The sequence below is a fragment of the Squalius cephalus genome (genome assembly GCF_949319135.1).
Source record: "Squalius cephalus genome assembly, chromosome: 16".
NCBI lineage: Eukaryota > Metazoa > Chordata > Actinopteri > Cypriniformes > Leuciscidae > Squalius > Squalius cephalus.
The window spans coordinates 34,899,028-34,919,349 of NC_137137.1; the positions used below are offsets into that span (position 1 = coordinate 34,899,028).

General features: G+C 42.2%; 1 protein-coding gene across 3 annotated transcripts in view; it reads right to left on the bottom strand.

The window, feature by feature from the left end:
- The window catches only part of LOC307173266 (interleukin-17 receptor C), a gene marked incomplete at its 5' end in the record, with an annotated part of 390,000 nt that overhangs the window by 358,570 nt on the left and 11,108 nt on the right, over positions 1-20,322 (bottom strand). For 2 of the 3 annotated variants that reach the window (XR_013823818.1, XM_079896251.1), the window contains 10 exons: positions 149-303; positions 502-547; positions 626-673; positions 1,748-1,923; positions 10,035-10,101; positions 10,199-10,267; positions 10,402-10,550; positions 10,686-10,733; positions 15,688-15,802; positions 16,701-16,787. Coding sequence is in view for 2 of the 3 variants with exons in the window: in XM_079896251.1 (XP_079752377.1) it covers positions 149-303; positions 502-547; positions 626-673; positions 1,748-1,923; positions 10,035-10,101; positions 10,199-10,267; positions 10,402-10,550; positions 10,686-10,733; positions 15,688-15,802; positions 16,701-16,787 (960 nt within the window). The remainder of the gene's footprint in view (positions 1-148; positions 304-501; positions 548-625; positions 674-1,747; positions 1,924-10,034; positions 10,102-10,198; positions 10,268-10,401; positions 10,551-10,685; positions 10,734-15,687; positions 15,803-16,700; positions 16,788-20,322) is intronic. The other variant, XM_079896252.1, reaches the window with a different exon arrangement.

The following is a 20,322-nucleotide window of genomic DNA, read 5'->3' on the forward strand; positions in this document are numbered from 1 at the left end:
ATAAAATGATTGACTACAGGGAGACTTTAAAAATAAAAGCTAAATTTTGCTAAATATATCACTTGTATCAAATGACTTTCCCATGCACATGCAAGTAATCAATGTCTTTGCTCATAAGAAAGCACACAGGACAGGAAGACTCACTGACCAGCTGACGTGAGACGACGTGTCCTCGAGATGCACACGAGTCTTTATCTCTGACGCAGAGCTGAGCCGCAAACGAAGCGGCGATGTTAGACGTCAGGAGCACATGCAGATGCAGAGATCCAGGAACCACAGTCACACTCCAGTCACACCGACTCTCTGAGGAACACCAGCACACACACATCAGTCACACCGACTCTCTGAGGAACATCAGCACACACACATCAGACAGACGTGAGGACAGCAGACATGTGCTGAAACACCACAGACACACCGACTCTCTGAGGAACACCAGCACACACACATCAGTCAGACCTGAGCACAGCAGACGTGTGCTGAAACATGAGCGGTTCTCACCCGACTCGAAGGGACAGAAGACTCGCTGACTGCCGTTCAGAGAAAACTACAACACAAAGAATGCACACTTGAGAAACACACACACTTTTAATCATGCTTTAATGTGTGTTTGAGCGTGCATTACCTTCACACACATCTGAGGATGCTCATCTACAGCAGACACATCATATTTCTGTTGAAAAAGCAAAATGCATTTAGAATTTATATGTCGTGTTTCCCACTTTTATTTGTCTCTGTTTATGGAATGCCAAACCTGACATAATAATAAATAAATAAATAAATAAATAAATGAATGAAGAATTATTTAAATGGAATTTTTTTTACATTTATTTATTTCTACATTTCTTCCTCTGTATGCTAATGAGGGGGCGTGTTTCACCTCAGACATAGCAATTTTCTTTGTATATTTCTTTATGTATTTATTTTATTATTATGTCAGGTTTGACATTTCACTTGTTTATGAAGGTATTGTTTGTTCCGCTTGGATTATGAATTATGTCTTTGTTAAGCGACCTTGCGGTCATGAAAGGCATTATATAAAAATATTAGAGCTGTGCAACGATTAATCACATCCAAAATAAAAGTTTGTGTTTAAATAAATGTGTGTGTACTGTGTACAATTATTTTGTATATATAAATACACACACATGCATGTATATATTTGAGAAATATTTGCATGCATATACTGCATATATATTTATATATAATTTATATTATATATAAATAGAAATATTTTATATATAAATAATTTTTTCTTAAATATATACATGCGTGTGTGTATTTATATAATATACAAAATAATTGTACACAGTACACACACATTTATTATGTAAACACAAACTTTTATTTTGGATGCGATTAATCGAGATTAATCGTTTCACAGCTCTAAAAATATTTTCAAGTATTATTATTATTATTATTATTATTATTATTATTATACTGGGCATGAAATAAATATTTTGACAAAACCTACAGTAAATGCAGTGCACACAAGTTGACATTTAATTTTAAGTGAGAGGAATTAATTGCATCTCTTTACTGACTAATTTGACTGAACTGTTAAAAGTCATTTTTTACACAAAACATGTAATATGATGAGGTCATGTGACAACAAAATACACACTACAGTTTAAACTCTGATTGTTGCACATGACCTACTGTTTCATATACCATTTTGAAAGTATGTAAATGTGATCTTCACACTAGCTCCGGTCCTGCTCGACATATTGATGGTTTCGTCACGTACCAGTTTAGTCCCGTAGAGCGTGGCGTTGGGGGCGGGGACACAGTCAGAGTTCTGCATGCCGATTCGCCAGCACAGAGAGGCCGAGAGATCTGATTGGTCGTCAGGACAAAGAGGCTCCCAATGCAGAACAGAGCCGAGGACTCTTGCTGAGCTGGAGGACAAGATCTCCCCGGCATCTGGAGGAGGAGTTCATGCCGTCACACACACGCAAACACAACCTACACACACTGAGATCAGACTGTCAAACACGACCTACACACACTGAGATCAGACTGTCAAACACGACCTACACACACTGAGATCAGGCTGTCAAACACGACCTACACACACTGAGATCAGACGGTCAAACACGACCTACACACACTGAGATCAGACGGTCAAACACGACCTACACACACTGAGATCAGACGGTCAAACACGACCTACACACACTGAGATCAGGCTGTCAAACACGACCTACACACACTGAGATCAGACGGTCAAACACGACCTACACACACTGAGATCAGACGGTCAAACACGACCTACACACACTGAGATCAGGCTGTCAAACACGACCTACACACACTGAGATCAGACGGTCAAACACGACCTACACACACTGAGATCAGACTGTCAAACACGACCTACACACACTGAGATCAGACGGTCAAACACGACCTACACACACTGAGATCAGACGGTCAAACACGACCTACACACACTGAGATCAGACTGTCAAACACGACCTACACACACTGGAGATCAGACTGTCAAACACGACCTACACACACTGAGATCAGACGGTCAAACACGACCTACACACACTGAGATCAGACTGTCAAACATAACCTACACACACTGAGATCAGGCTGTCAAACACGACCTACACACACTGATATCAGGCTGTCAAACACGACCTACACACACTAAATCAGACGGTCAAACACGACCTACACACACTGAGATCAGACTGTCAAACACGACCTACACACAATGAGATCAGACTGTCAAACACGACCTACACACACTGAGATCAGACTGTCAAACACGACCTACACACACTGAGATCAGACTGTCAAACACGACCTACACACACTGAGATCAGACTGTCAAACACGACCTACACACACTGAGATCAGACTGTCAAACATAACCTACACACACTGAGATCAGGCTGTCAAACACGACCTACACACACTGAGATCAGACGGTCAAACACGACCTACACACACTAAGATCAGACGGTCAAACACGACCTACTCACACTGAGATCAGACTGTCAAACACAACCTACACACACTGAGATCAGACGGTCAAACATAACCTACACACACTGAGATCAGACTGTCAAACACGACCTACACACACTGAGATCAGACTGTCAAACACGACCTACACACACTGAGATCAGACTGTCAAACACGACCTACACACACTGAGATCAGACGGTCAAACACGACCTACACACACTGAGATCAGACTGTCAAACACAACCTACACACACTGAGATCAGACTGTCAAACACGACCTACACACACTGAGATCAGACTGTCAAACACGACCTACACACACTGAGATCAGACGGTCAAACACGACCTACACACACTGAGATCAGACTGTCAAACACGACCTACACACAATGAGATCAGACTGTCAAACACGACCTACACACACTGAGATCAGACGGTCAAACACGACCTACACACACTGAGATCAGACTGTCAAACACGACCTACACACAATGAGATCAGACTGTCAAACACGACCTACACACACTGAGATCAGACTGTCAAACACGACCTACACACACTGAGATCAGACTGTCAAACACGACCTACACACACTGAGATCAGACTGTCAAACACGACCTACACACACTGAGATCAGACTGTCAAACATAACCTACACACACTGAGATCAGGCTGTCAAACACGACCTACACACACTGAGATCAGACGGTCAAACACGACCTACACACACTAAGATCAGACGGTCAAACACGACCTACTCACACTGAGATCAGACTGTCAAACACAACCTACACACACTGAGATCAGACGGTCAAACATAACCTACACACACTGAGATCAGACTGTCAAACACGACCTACACACACTGAGATCAGACTGTCAAACACGACCTACACACACTGAGATCAGACGGTCAAACACGACCTACACACACTGAGATCAGACGGTCAAACACGACCTACACACACTGAGATCAGACTGTCAAACATAACCTACACACACTGAGATCAGACTGTCAAACATAACCTACACACACTGAGATCAGACGGTCAAACACGACCTACACACACTGATATCAGACGGTCAAACACGACCTACACACACTGAGATCAGACGGTCAAACACGACCTACACACACTGAGATCAGGCTGTCAAACACGACCTACACACACTGAGATCAGGCTGTCAAACACGACCTACACACACTAAATCAGACGGTCAAACACGACCTACACACACTGAGATCAGACGGTCAAACACAACCTACACACACTGAGATCAGACTGTCAAACACGACCTACACACACTGAGATCAGGCTGTCAAACACGACCTACACACACTAAATCAGACGGTCAAACACGACCTACACACACTGAGATCAGACTGTCAAACACGACCTACACACACTGAGATCAGACTGTCAAACACAATCTACACACACTGAGATCAGACGGTCAAACACAACCTACACACACTGAGATCAGACTGTCAAACACGACCTACACACACTGAGATCAGGCTGTCAAACACGACCTACACACACTAAATCAGACGGTCAAACACGACCTACACACTGAGATCAGACTGACAAACACGACCTACACACACTGAGATCAGACTGTCAAACACGACCTACACACACTGAGATCAGACTGTCAAACACGATCTACACACACTGAGATCAGACGGTCAAACACAACCTACACACACTGAGATCAGACTGTCAAACACGACCTACACACACTGAGATCAGGCTGTCAAACACGACCTACACACACTAAATCAGACGGTCAAACACGACCTACACACACTGAGATCAGACTGTCAAACACGACCTACACACACTGAGATCAGACTGTCAAACACGACCTACACACACTGAGATCAGGCTGTCAAACACGACCTACACACACTAAATCAGACGGTCAAACACGACCTACACACACTGAGATCAGACTGTCAAACACGACCTACACACACTGAGATCAGACGGTCAAACACGACCTACACACACTGAGATCAGACTGTCAAACACAACCTACACACACTGAGATCAGACGGTCAAACACGACCTACACACACTGAGATCAGACTGTCAAACACGACCTACACACACTGAGATCAGACTGTCAAACACGACCTACACACACTGAGATCAGACTGTCAAACATAACCTACACACACTGAGATCAGACGGTCAAACACGACCTACACACACTGAGATCAGACTGTCAAACACGACCTACACACACTGAGATCAGACTGTCAAACACGACCTACACACACTGAGATCAGACGGTCAAACACGACCTACACACAATGAGATCAGACTGTCAAACACGACCTACACACACTGAGATCAGACGGTCAAACACGACCTACACACACTGAGATCAGACTGTCAAACACGACCTACACACAATGAGATCAGACTGTCAAACACGATCTACACACACTGAGATCAGACGGTCAAACACAACCTACACACACTAAGATCAGACGGTCAAACACGACCTACTCACACTGAGATCAGACTGTCAAACACGACCTACACACACTGAGATCAGGCTGTCAAACACGACCTACACACACTAAATCAGACGGTCAAACACGACCTACACACTGAGATCAGACTGTCAAACACGACCTACACACACTGAGATCAGACTGTCAAACACGACCTACACACACTGAGATCAGACTGTCAAACACGATCTACACACACTGAGATCAGACGGTCAAACACAACCTACACACACTGAGATCAGACTGTCAAACACGACCTACACACACTGAGATCAGGCTGTCAAACACGACCTACACACACTAAATCAGACGGTCAAACACGACCTACACACACTGAGATCAGACTGTCAAACACGACCTACACACACTGAGATCAGACTGTCAAACACGACCTACACACACTGAGATCAGGCTGTCAAACACGACCTACACACACTAAATCAGACGGTCAAACACGACCTACACACACTGAGATCAGACTGTCAAACACGACCTACACACACTGAGATCAGACGGTCAAACACGACCTACACACACTGAGATCAGACTGTCAAACACAACCTACACACACTGAGATCAGACGGTCAAACACGACCTACACACACTGAGATCAGACTGTCAAACACGACCTACACACACTGAGATCAGACTGTCAAACACGACCTACACACACTGAGATCAGACGGTCAAACACGACCTACACACAATGAGATCAGACTGTCAAACACGACCTACACACACTGAGATCAGACGGTCAAACACGACCTACACACACTGAGATCAGACTGTCAAACACGACCTACACACACTGAGATCAGACGGTCAAACACGACCTACACACAATGAGATCAGACGGTCAAACACGGCCTACACACTAGGGCTGAACGATATATCGTTATCGTATCTATATCTAGATATGAACTTTCAAGATATTACTATGGAAAAAAGCAACGATATAGACGATATAGATTTCCCCTCTCCGCGCTCGCCCTGCATACAACTCTGGCAGTCACACTCACAACAAACATCAGTTTTAAGAGTGCCCTTGAATGCACCGCTAAAGCCAGCGCGCACACACTACCAGGGACGTGGGAACTATATTGTGAGAGGGGGGGCGGCGTTTCCATGGTGACGCGTCATTGCTTGTCACGTGACACACCGCAGCAGCAACAGCGCTGAATGAATGATGATCTGCTTTTATGTCATTTTTCCTTTTTTATTCAGAATATTCACAAATGTGTTAGCTATGGCATGAAATATCTGATATTCCGATTGTCAAATACATGCAAGTGGAAGTATATTGTTGTTTTAATACAGCGGCGCCCATCGCGCATACAGCTCAACTAACGCGATCGTTATAAAGGTGTTTAAACAACAATATACTTCCACTTGCATGTATTTGACAATCGGAATATCAGATATTTCATGCCATAGCTAACACATTTGTGAATATTCTGAATATGCGTCTGCAGTTCAGAGAATCGGATCTGTTGGATTTACAACCTCTATGTTTACAACACGTGAATTCATCCACTTCTCCCGAAATACTTAAAAGTAAGTGGCTGGTGAACTGGGAATAGAATAGAGTAAACATTGAAGTTACTTACACAATGTGTATCTGATATGAATAAAACGTGTCGAATTATAATGGAAATGATTATTATTACCTCTTCCATAGACATCAGTGTGTATTTTACAAACTCTAAATGTATTGTTTTTTTAGCACTTACGTAGTCCTATCGTATTGTATCGATATCGAGATATCTGGCATGAAAATCGAGATATGAAAATTTGTCCATATCGTTCAGCCCTACTACACACACTGAGATCAGACTGTCAGAAACAAAACATCACAGTCAGCATGAAGCGCTGGTCTTTTACTCCCTATCCTTAAAAGTAACTGATTCCAGACTCCACAATGCAGCAAATATAGCTTCTCATGCGCACAAAAAAAAAAAAAACTGCGCTTGTTGCTGGGTTATTATAGTTATGGAAGTAAAATAATGACAAATGTTTTTGAACCAAAAAAGCTTGTTGAATTGCACTAATAAAAAAAAAAAAATGCATTGCATTAACCCTGCTTGTATTTTAATGTGCTGAAATTCATCATGGTTGTATATTTAAGCTGTGAATATTTCAATTCAAAATATTTCAAACATATTTTCATCATTAAAAATTAAATAAATTTAAAAAACTATAGACATTTTTTTTTTCCTCCTTGAACTGCCACCTTACCATAGTGGAGGGGTTTGAGTACCCGAATGACCCTAGGAGCTATGTTGTCCGGGGCTATATGCCCCTGGTAGGGTCTCCCAAGGCAAACAGGTCCTAGGTGACGGGTCAGACTAAGAGCGGTTCAAAAGCCTCTTATGATGGACTTAAAATCGAGGACCGTGACATTGCCCGGCATGGCGCAGCCGGGGCCCCACCCTGGAGCCAGGCCTGGGGTTGGGGCTCGTATGCGAGCGCCTGGTGGTCGGGCCTCCCCCCATGGGGTCTGGCCGGGCTCACCACCTACAGGAGGGACCGTAAGGGGCCGGTGCATAGTGGATCGGGCGGTAGTCGAAGGCGGGGGCCTCGACAACCCGATCCCTGGACACGGAAACTAGCTCTAGGGATGTGGAACGTCACCTCGCTGGCGGGGAAGGAGCCTGAGATTGTGCGTGAGGTTGAGAGGTACCGACTAGAGATAGTCGGGATCACCTCTACGCATGGTTTGGGCTCTGGAACCACACCCCTTGAGAGAGGATGGACACTTTACCACTCTGGAGTTGCCCATGGTGAGAGACGGCGGGCTGGTGTGGGTTTACTTATAGCCCCCCAGCTCAGCCGCTATGTATTGGAGTTCACCCCGGTGAACGAGAGGGTCGCTTCCCTGCGCCTTCGGGTCGGGGATAGGTCTCGCCTATGTCGTGTGCGCCTATGGGCCAAACGGCAGTGTAGAGTACCCAATCTTCTTGGGGTCTCTGGGAAAGGTGCTACAAAGTGCTCCGACTGGGGACTCCGTCGTTCTACTGGGGGACTTCAACGCCCACGTGGGCAGTGACAGTGACACCTGGAGGGGCGTGATTGGGAGGAACAGCCCCCCGATCTGAACCCGAGTGGTGTTCTGTTATTGGACTTCTGTGCTAGTTACAGCTTGTCCATAACGAACACCATGTTCAAGCATAAGGGTGTCCATCAGTACATATGGCACCAGGACACCCTAGGCCGGAGGTCAATGATCAACTTTGTGGTCGTTTCATCCGACCTCTGGCCGTATGTCTTGGACTTATAAAGTATAAGTATATAGAAATATAAATATAAAACACGAAATATAAAACACAACCCTGCCTCTTTTCGTTTAAATATAATATAAAAATATTAAACATTTTAATATGGTCCAGGCAATATGTGCATTTGTACTAAACAAATGTTACAGTAAACAACATTACAGATCATCTTCGTTGTATTAAAATTTAAAATGACAAAACTCAACCCAGTCTTAAATTTAACTTGTTAAATTTCAGTTTTATCAATATTAGCCATTATAAAAGTATAAGTAAAAGGTACAAGAAGCTATACAAATAAAGCAAACAATTCAGTCAAACATACAAAGTCAGCACTCTAGTCTAACCATACAACGGTAAAGTTAAATACTTATAAAGTTATGAAACTTCACTTAGCCCTCAGCCAAAACGATTGGCCAGGGAACAAATTATAGATTCACGAGACCAAAAATCGCCCGTTAGATATACACAAGACGAATTATATCTCATATTTAACCACTACAGAGACGCCAGAGTCAGCGGCAAACGTCAGAACGACTAGCCGAGGAAAGGCTGTTCCAGGCGGGGTACATGAACGCTGAGCGCCCGGTGATTGCCTGCATCTCACAACCTGGATAACATTTTCATAAATCTTTATAAATAAGCCACAGATTTGAGCTTTAAACAAGTACATTCTCGCCTGAAAAACTACACTTCATGATACAAAAACAGTAGTATTATATTTCAACTGTATATTAAAAAATGGCGCTTCTTATGTTGTCATTCTCCTTGGCGCAGCCTATGCTAATCAAAGTTAACCACGCCCTTATTTGTCATACATTTTATATCTAAATACGATCTAAACTAACGAGTTAGAAAAAAATTCACTACCCTCGCCGTTGTCAGGCACTCGGAACCTATCGAAAAATACAATAAAAGTCCATGGGACCAACCTGTAAAAACATGAATTTATGCTGTGAAAACGGACATTTTAACATGGGGTCTATGGACATTTGCTCCCTTTTGGGACCTGCCCCTAGCGGATTTTAGATGTATTGCAGTTTTTCGCATTTCCGGGTAGGCTTCATTTTTCAGATTAGAATGTTGCCGCTTGATCAGACTCAGTCAATCTCTCCAATGGAGAACACATTCTGGCTGAGTTATCAGTCTGATTATTTCTCTGCATGTAAACACTGCTAATACCTGTATACTGTTAGAGACCTTTACTCCACACACACACACACACACACACACACACACACACACACTAAAGGACTCACGTGGCAGTATTCTCTCTTTTAAAGGACAGTGTGTGACTCTTCTGGCATCAAGGCTTGTAAACCACAGCTGTGAATACAGTATAATGCAGATGTTACACATTACTAATGTCAGAAAAAAAACAAAAAGTGAAATGACGTTTGAAGAGTGTGTAAGAGCAGCACACCTGCACACACACACACGGAACCAGGTGCGGGAAGCTCAGATTGACGGTTTGATTGACAGCCGGATCGATCTGCAACACAAACACGACTCCTCCATGAGGGAAGGAGGAGGCAGAGATCGTTCGCTCCGAAACAGGGATTCAGATCCTTCAAATGTTGCAATTACTTCTTGGTTTGGTTCATTTCTTTATAATATTTCACTCACCTTTTGAAAATAAAACACCTCACACTCCCGGTGCGAATGTTTGTAGCACAGGCTGATCCTCACCATTCGATCTGTGTCCAGTCGTACAGTGAAGCGTTTATGATGTTTGTCCGCAGTGACACGGGCTTCAGGCACTGGATCCTCATCATCTGGGAAACACAAGTCAATGCAGTCAGTTCGGCATAAACCTCAAGTAACTTTGGACATTTCTATTATTTATATATATATATATATATATATATATAGAGAGAGAGAGAGAGAGAGAGAGAGAGAGAGAGAGAGACCTGTGAGCTTGTCATCATGGTCGTCCACAGGGACACTGGCTTCATAATCTGGTTAAAAACAGCAGATAGAAATGCTGAACTTTGGTGTGGTGCAGATTTTGGACATTTTTAGAGAGAGAGAGAGAGAGAGAGAGAGAGAGAGAGAGAGAGAGAGAGAGAGAGAGAGAGAGAGAGAGAGAGACAGACTTTGAAAGCAATTTATTCCACCATTAAAAAACTTTTTAACATCTAAAAAACATCATTTTTATCAAACCAATACCATTAAAAAAAATCATCCCCTTCTATAAAAATCAAACTTTTGTTTACACACCATTTCTTCTCAAACATTAGGAGATTGCAATTCATTTTATTAAATTCATATTCTAATCTTATCCTAGATTCAACCAAGGCCTTGAATAAATTAACCATATTAACTTTTTGTCCTTCCATTTCAATTTTATAAGCTTTCCAAATGGCTAATTTTGCTTGATCAACCAATAAATTATCGCGAGAATATTTACACCAAAAAATAAACACTGTTTTCAAAAAAATATCCCCAAACTACACAAAACATTAAAAAGCGGAGATAATTTACAACTTTCACAAAAAAACATGAAAAACCGTGTCGAGTTTATTACACAAAGTACAAAATGAAGAATCTGAATATTCACATTTAAACAAAAAACCTTTTGTTGGTAATGCACAATGCAGAATCCGCCACTGTAAATCACCAGACCTTTTTGGTAGGGGTTTTTATACCATAACCGGCGTGAAGGGGATTTATTCTCTGTCACTGAGAGATCAGGGCCCTATCTCGCACCCAGCGCAACTGACTTTGTACAGCGACGCATGTATCATTCCTATTTCTCACCCGACGCACAGCGGACTTTTCCCTCCACAGACACACGTCGGTAAATTAGGGAATGAACTTGCGCTCCCGGGGGCGGTTCAGCGAAGAGAGGAGGCGTGTTCCGGCGCAAACGTTCCCTGGTGCTATTTTGCAGTTTCAGAAAACAATTCCGCCACTGACCAGGAGAAACCTCGTCTAAAGTCAGCGGCGCGTTGCACATGATATTCAGATGCTATTTTAAGGGCGCATGCTTGGCCATAATCAATGTAGCGTATGCACAACGCACACACACTTTGATTGTTGATTCTCTCATCTACACAGAAGCAGCAGTTTTCATTTTTGCAAATCATTGGCTACATTATTACAAGGAAAAATAAAAAATATTCCACACGAGGGAAATCGTTGTGGCGTCCATGAAGATGTGAAAAATAGGCATAAATCTAGCTTACACATTTACCCAGATTATCATACGCCTGTTTAACCGAAGCTAATCTGGGTGTGTTTCTCCATCCCGAATGTCACTTCTCTGTGTTTTACGGCCCTGACGAGAACGTCGTTCTCCTCGGCTGTGAACCGCTCCTGGCAAATCCGCCGTTATAATAGCAATCCGCCATGGAACAAGCGCTCCTGCTCTTAAAGGGAATGTGAGATGACGCTCTGATTGGAAAAAGAACATCTGAATAATTATTACCAGACATAAAATTGGTTATATATTCCCACAAAGATGTAGGAAAAGATGTTTTCAAATTCTTTAATATATTTTCCAACAATTCTCTCTGATCTACCTCCAATCTTTGTTGTAAAATGTTGTACTGAAACCCATCAAATCTCCAACTTTAGTTACAACAAAAGCTAAAAATATCAACGCTGGACATAATAAATGTATGGAGAAACCAGAGATTGTGGAAAAACTGGTTCATTAAAGCCAAAATGTTCTTTTCGCTCCGGCTTAAAATAACTCCAAGCCTCATAAAACTTGATCTTAAACATCTCCTTTACAACATTTCAGAAAGACAATCTATACTCTCAAGGTCATTATCTGAATCATTTTCAGAATTAGCATATAGCATATCACAGTGGACATCGGAGTATAGCTTTCCTCAGCTGCCTCTCTTTCACCTTCAGCTTTATCATCTAGAACGGTTTGCTCACTGCTCAATTGTTTGTCAGATTTACAATCTCCTCACCCGTATCAAGATTTTCTACATCTCTTAAGCCTACATCAGCGTTTTCTTTAGGTGCTGTTTCAACATCAGGAACAAGAACATTATTTTGTCCAACGTGTTGCTCAATTGTTTGCGAATTAGACGGCTTATCTTTTATAATATTTGGACATGTTTGTCTAACCTGCCCGTGTTCTCCGCACGAGAAACACCGCATGTGATCCGAGCTATTAAAGATTGTATAATCTTTGCCTTCGTTTGTAAGTTTCACAGCCAAGTTGAGCGGATCTTGTTGTTCATTCAATATCATGTACATAAAAAGCCATAATGTGCTTGATATTCGGATTTTTATAGGTGCTGTTAATCTGCCATATCTTTCAAGAACGCCTTGGAGAGTTTCCTTCTTAATGAGCGGAGGAACGTTCGATAGTACGATGGATAACGGCAGTTCTGGCACTAATCGGTTTCATTCTGGTTTCATTAATCGTAATTCCACAGTCAACCAAACCATCAACCATCTGAACATCGGCAATAAAAACAACAACTCTGTTCATTCTTGAAGCTGACTTCATATTTAACCCAGCAACCTGTTCACTGACTGCAACCAGCACGTCTTCCACAGACACTGAATCATCAGGTGTGCAAATGTAATCCTTTAAGGATATCTTAAAAAAAGAAACGAAAAAATAGATTAAAGTAAACAAACTCTCAAAAGCGTGCTCCCGAACTCTAATTCCTCCCACTACCCACAACAGAGAGAGAGAGAGAGAGAGAGAGAGACAGAGAGAGAGAGAGAGAGAGAGAGAGAGACAGAGAGAGAGAGAGAGAGAGAGAGATGTACAATGTACTCAAACAATCAATGTGCAATTAAAATTGGCCATAAACGAACTGAGTTCTTCACTCAAGGGCGGGGTGTGAGACAGGGCTGCCCACTATCACCGACCCTCTTCAATATCTACATTAATGAACTGGCAAAACTCCTAGAAGAATCGGCAGCTCCTGGCCTCACACTTCACGACTCCTCTATAAAGCTCCTGCTGTATGCGGATGATCTGGTCCTGCTGTCTCCAACAGAAGAGGGTCTACAGCAGAACCTGGACATCCTGCATCAGTTCTGTCAGACCTGGGCCCTGACGTCAACCCAACCAAAACTAAAGTAATAACGTTTCAGAAAAGACCCAGATGTCAGGGAAAGGGACACAAGTTCACCCTTGGTATGACCAAACTTGATCATGTCACAAGCTACACATACCTCGGGCTGAAGATAAGTGCAAACGGAAACCTAAATTTGGCCGTGAATGAACTGAAAGAGAAAGCAAGAAGGGCCTTCTATGCCATCAAAAAATCTATCCAAATTGAAATACCAATCAGAATCTGGCTCAAAATATTCCAGTCAGTCATAGAACCAATTGCATTATATGGCAGTGAAGTTTGGGGTCCTCTCCTAAATCACCAATTCGACAAATGGGACAAAAATCCGATAGAAACCCTGCATGCTGAGTTCTGTAAGAGTATCCTGAGAGTACAGAGGAACACGCCGAACAACGCATGCAGGGCAGAATTAGGCCAGTACCCTCTCCTAATGCATGTGGAGAAACGAGCCATCAAATTTTGGAAACATCTAAAAATGAGTGACCCCAACTCTTATCATTATAAAGCCCTTAAGAACCATGAGATGAACCCTGAGAAGAGCCCGCTCATTCAGCTGGTCCTGAGGCTCCACACACAGACGAACACCACTAACACTAACCAGCCTCAGGACACTGACACCCTCATCCACACAATCCGGCCCAACCACATTATAAAAGCTCAACGAGAGCATTATCTGACCTACTGGACTCAAACAACACAAAAACAGAGTAAACTAGAATGTTATTTGGCCCTAAACAGAGACTACACAACCGCAGAATACCTGAGTGCAGTGAAGGACTGCACACTCAGAAGAAGAATGACGAGGTACAGACTGAGCAACCACAGACTGACTGTGGAGACGGGCAGATACAGACAGAACTGTGTGTGTGTGTGTGTGTGTGTGTGTGTGTGTGTGTGTGTGTGTGTGATACAGGCAGAGCTGGCTGCCCCGAGAGAGACGCCTCTGCCCGTACTGTGACCAGGGAGAGGTGGAGACAGAGCAACACTTTCTTACCAGCTGTCCCAACTATGAGGACATTAGAGGGACTTTCTACACACAATTTGAACAACTTTACCCTAACTTCCTAAAATTGAACAACAAAACACAATTCCAACACCTATTAGGTGAAAAAAGAGATTGTATGACACTAGCAGCAAGATACATCGATGCCTGCCACAAAAAGAGAGAGTTGACGACCAATCAGTGATGCGCTCACACACACACACACACACACACACACACTTGTACACAAAACAAACACACAAACACTTACACACTGAATTCTAAATTGTTCACAGAATTTTGAAATGTTCATAAACTGTTTTACTATTTTTATTTATTATTTTTATTTAATTGAATTATTAATATTATTTTCTATACTAAATGTTCAAAATCATTTTATATGTTGTTTCCATGCTTTGGCAATACAAATGTATTTTTGTCATGCCAATAAAGCTTTATTGAATTGAATTGAGAGAGAGAGAGAGAGAGAGAGAGAGAGAGAGAGAGAGAGAGAGAGAGAGAGAGAGAGAGAGAGAGAGAGAGAGAGAGAGAGAGAGAGAGAGAGAGAGAGAGAGAGAGAGAGAGAGAGAGAGAGAGAGAGAGAGAGAGAGAGAGAGAGAGACAGAGAGAGAGAGAGAGACAGAGAGACATTTAACAACTTTTTAAAATTTTTCTATCATATTATACAATGCTCATCACATTTCCATAATTTATAACAATACTTAATGAGTAATAAATAACATTTTAAATTCAATATTAAATCTTTCAAATTTCAGCAATACCACTGAAACTAATTTATAATCATCATTCACAAAAATAAAATTTGCATTTATACGAGAGAGAGAGAGAGAGAGAGAGAGAGAGAGAGAGAGAGACCTGTGAGTGTGACGGTGAGAGATTGACGGATCAGCAGAAGCTCTCTGTCGTTGTAAACGGACACTGTGACCGTGGAGCCGAACCTCACCGGGAAACAGCCATACTTCAGGATCCACTGGAGGGAGACACACACACACACACACACACACACACACACACACACACACACACACTTACAAACACTGCAAACAGCTTCAGTGGAATCTTTGTTCTTAAATCTGGAGAACACCACCAATTCCTTTTAGAAAAGTAGGAGGATTTTATGTGTGTGTGTGTGTGTGTGTGTGTGTGTGTGTGTGTGTGTGTGTGTGTGTGTGTGTGTGTGTGCGTGTGTGTGTGTGTGTGTGTGTGCGTGTGTGTGTGTGTGTGTGTGAGAGTGTGTGTGTGTGAGAGTATGTGAGTATGTGAGTGTGTGTGTGTATGTGAGTATGTGAGTGTGTGTGTGTGTGTGTGTAATAAATGCATTTTCAAAAACTGGGTTCAATGAGATGACATTATTCTACTCACCCTTCAACCATCCAAATTACAGCGTAAAGCATTAACAAATAACCAGCAGAGCAACTCCTGAATAAGCCCTTATGTTATGATGCATTATGAAAGTATTTAGAACGCACATTATAATGTGTTTTAATTAATTAAAGGTGTGTTCAATGACTAGATAAGTATTATAATGTATCATAACTATAGTTACAATTATATAATGCATTATAAAGGTGCATTGCAAGGCATAATGACTGCATTAAAAATGCCTTTATAATGCATTATACATAAGGGTTTTAACTGTTAAAGTGGGAAATTACAAAAAAAAAAAAAAAAAAATTGATCAGAAGGAAAAGATAAACTTTACTACATACTACATATTTCAATTTTTTTAGGAAATCTGCATGAATAAAATAAATACTCAAATGACTTTATATCCGCTTCACTAAAGTTGCACTCGCCAAGACTAAGAAAACTCATTACAGGGATAAAGGTCATTAACCAGAGATAAAGGAACGCATGAATTCACTCACAAAGGTCTGATGGGACGTCCTGTTCGTTTCATGTGTCAGAATTCTTGCTTTGTGAGGCTGAAAGTGCAGATCATCACCGGTTTTCCGCTGGTGAAGAGAAAACAACTGTTATGATGCCATGAAGTCCATTCAGCTTAAAGGACCTCACACTGGCTGAGGGCCCTGTTTGAAGGATCTGAAGCGCAGGGAGCAAGCGCACTCACGGCGGGTCTGAATCCACTTTTGCTAGTTTAACGACGGGAAAAATGGTCGGCGCTCCCGGCGCATGGTCTAAAAGGGTCATCTCTATTCTCATAATGAGTAATGGGTGTGTTTTGGGCTTTACGTGAAATAAACCAATCAGAGTCTCCTCTCCCATTCCCTTTAAAACACAGTTGCGCTCGAGCCGTGGCGGATTCGCTATTTACACGGAGGAATTTACAAGCGGAAAAACTGAACACCTCTCCAGAGCGCAAACGGATCTGATCGTGCTCGAGGTTAAAGTTGTGTGTGTGTGTGTGTGTGTGTGTGTGTGTGTGTGTGTGTGTGTGTGTGTGTGTGTGTGTGTGTGTGTGTAATAAGCAGAGTGTGTATGTGTGCGTAATAAGCAGAGTGTGTATGTGTGCGTAATAAGCAGAGTGTGTATGTGTGCGTAATAAGCAGAGTGTGTATAAGCAGAGTGTGTATTGTGTGTGTAATAAGCAGAGTGTGTATTGTGTGTGTAATAAGCAGAGTGTGTATTGTGTGTGTAATAAGCAGAGTGTGTATAAGCAGAGTGTGTATTGTGTGTGTAATAAGCAGAGTGTGTATTGTGTGTGTAATAAGCAGAGTGTGTATTGTGTGTGTAATAAGCAGAGTGTGTATGTGTGCGTAATAAGCAGAGTGTGTATAAGCAGAGTGTGTGTGTGTGTAATAAGCAGAGTGTGTATGTGTGTGTAATAAGCAGAGTGTGTATGTGTGCGTAATAAGCAGAGTGTGTATAAGCAGAGTGTGTATTGTGTGTGTAATAAGCAGTGTGTATGTGTGTAATAAGCAGAGTGTGCTTGTGTAATAAGCAGAGTGTGTATAAGCAGAGTGTATTGTGTGTGTAATAAGCAGAGTGTATTGTGTGTGTAATAAGCAGAGTGTGTATTATGTGTGTAATAAGCAGTGTGTATGTGTGTATAATAAGCAGAGTGTGTATGTGTTGTGTAATAAGCAGAGTGTGTGTGTGTTGTGTAATAAGCAGAGTGTGTGTGTGTTGTGTAATAAGCAGAGTGTGTGTGTGTTGTGTAATAAGCAGAGTGTGTGTGTGTTGTGTAATAAGCAGAGTGTGTGTGTTGTGTAATAAGCAGAGTGTGTGTGTGTGTTCTGTAATAAGCAGAGTGTGTGTGTGTTCTGTAATAAGAAGAGTGTGTGTGTGTTCTGTAATAAGAAGAGTGTGTGTGTGTGTGTGTGTGTAATAAGAAGAGTGTGTATGTGTGTGTAATAAGCAGAGTGTTTATGTGTGTGTAATAAGCAGTGTGTATGTGTGTGTAATACGCAGAGTGTGTATGTGTGTGTAATATGCAGAGTGTGTATGTGTGTGTAATAAGCAGAGTGTGTGTGTTGTGTAATAAGCAGAGTGTGTGTGTTGTGTAATAAGCAGAGTGTATGTGTTGTGTAATAAGCAGAGTGTGTGTGGGTTGTGTAATAAGCAGAGTGTATGTGTTGTGTAATAAGCAGAGTGTATGTGTTGTGTAATAAGCAGAGTGTGTGTGTGTTGTGTAATAAGCAGAGTGTGTGTGTGTGTGTGTGTGTGTGTGTGTGTAATAAGCAGAGTGTGTATGTGTGAAATAAGCAGAGTGTGTATGTGTGTGTAATACGCAGAGTGTGTATGTGTGTGTAATATGCAGAGTGTGTATGTGTGTGTAATAAGCAGAGTGTGTGTGTGCAATAAGCAGAGTGTGTGTGTGCAATAAGCAGAGTGTGTGTGTGTAATACGCAGAGTGTGTATGTGTGTGTAATACGCAGAGTGTGTATGTGTAATAAGCAGAGTGTGTGGTGTAATAAGCAGAGTGTGTGGTGTAATAAGCAGAGTGTGTATTGTGTGTGTAATAAGCAGTGTGTGTGGTGTAATAAGCAGAGTGTGTATTGTGTGTGTAATAAGCAGTGTGTTTGTGTGTAATACGCAGAGTGTGTGTATGTGTGTGTACTACGCAGAGTGTGTAATACGCAGAGTGTGTATGTGTGTGTAATACGCAGAGTGTTTATGTGTGTGTGTAATAAGCAGAGTGTGTATGTGTGTGTGATACGGAGAGTGTGTATGTGTGATACACAGAGTGTGTATGTGTGTGTAATAAGCAGAGTCTGTGTGTGCAATAAGCAGTTTGTGTATGTGTGTGCAATAAGCAGAGTGTGTGTGTGTGTGTGTGTGTGTGTGTGTGTGTGTAATAAGCAGAATGTGTGTGTGTGTGTGTGTGTAATAAGCAGAGTGTGTGTGTGTGTGTGTGTGTGTGTAATAAGCAGAGTGTGTGTGTGTGTGTATATATGTGTGTGTGTAATAAGCAGAGTGTGTGTGTGTGTGTGTGTGTGTGTGTGTGTGTGTGTAAGCGCGTGAGGACCCGCCTATAGGCTCACATTACTAACGCACTCTTTAAATAACAAAAAAAATCAATATTGCGGCATTGACTTTAGAGCAGGTTCAGTTGGGCAACGGCTCAGTCTACTTCAGTTCCTCAAAATAGCAACTCGCCAACAATGCCCCTGAACACACACCTCATTCCTGAACACACACCTCATTCTCAGACCAGCAGCCCATGGGTGCAAAAATGAGCGTAAATGCATTTGCCATTTAAACAATGTGGTGCAGGACGTAAAAATGAAAACCGCGTCGGGCTGAAACCAGCAGAAAACACGTGCGTCGCGCCAGGCGCTGCATTGCACCGGTGTGTGAGATAGGGCTGAGAGGAGCAAAAAAAGTGACAAAGTTCAGTTAAAAAAATTAACATCTATGTGGCAATGTTTTCTTTACATTAACACTAGTGTGTATATGTAGATCTGTACATTGTAACCCGTGAAAGTGTACTTTGTTTGAACCGAGTGCAAATACAGGCGCTTATTCAAACATGAATGATGAAACACACTCAGTATGTCACAGTAAATGATTCAGCTGGGTTTTACAGTTTTTCCGCGAGACGTTCCCTGGACCCCAGTTTGAAAAGCCCTGCTATAAACCAACTAACAGCATTCATTTAAAATGATCCGTTGCATTTACTCGACCAGTGTCTCTCAACCGCAGGTTTGTGATTCACAAATAAGTCTAATCGTAGACAGCAGAGCAAAAAAACACAAATAACAGAATGCAGCTGACCATTTTCCTTTAAAGCAAAATAAATAGGTTTATCAACAAAGCAACAGCATAACGCTCCTTGTGTTTTCTGCAGAACGTTAATCATCAGTCTCAACCGTATTTGATGCAAAATTGTGCTTGGTGGAGTGTGACGTTCATTCAGCCTTGAAACTCGTAAACAAAACTACACAAAGTAAAAGAAAGTGCAAGTCAGACTGCAGTAGACTACTACTGGAACAGATCCATGCCAAATTCAGATCAGATGGAGGACCTGCGCCTAGACACGACCACAACGCATGATGTAGTCAGCCGGATCCGGGCCGGATCCAGATC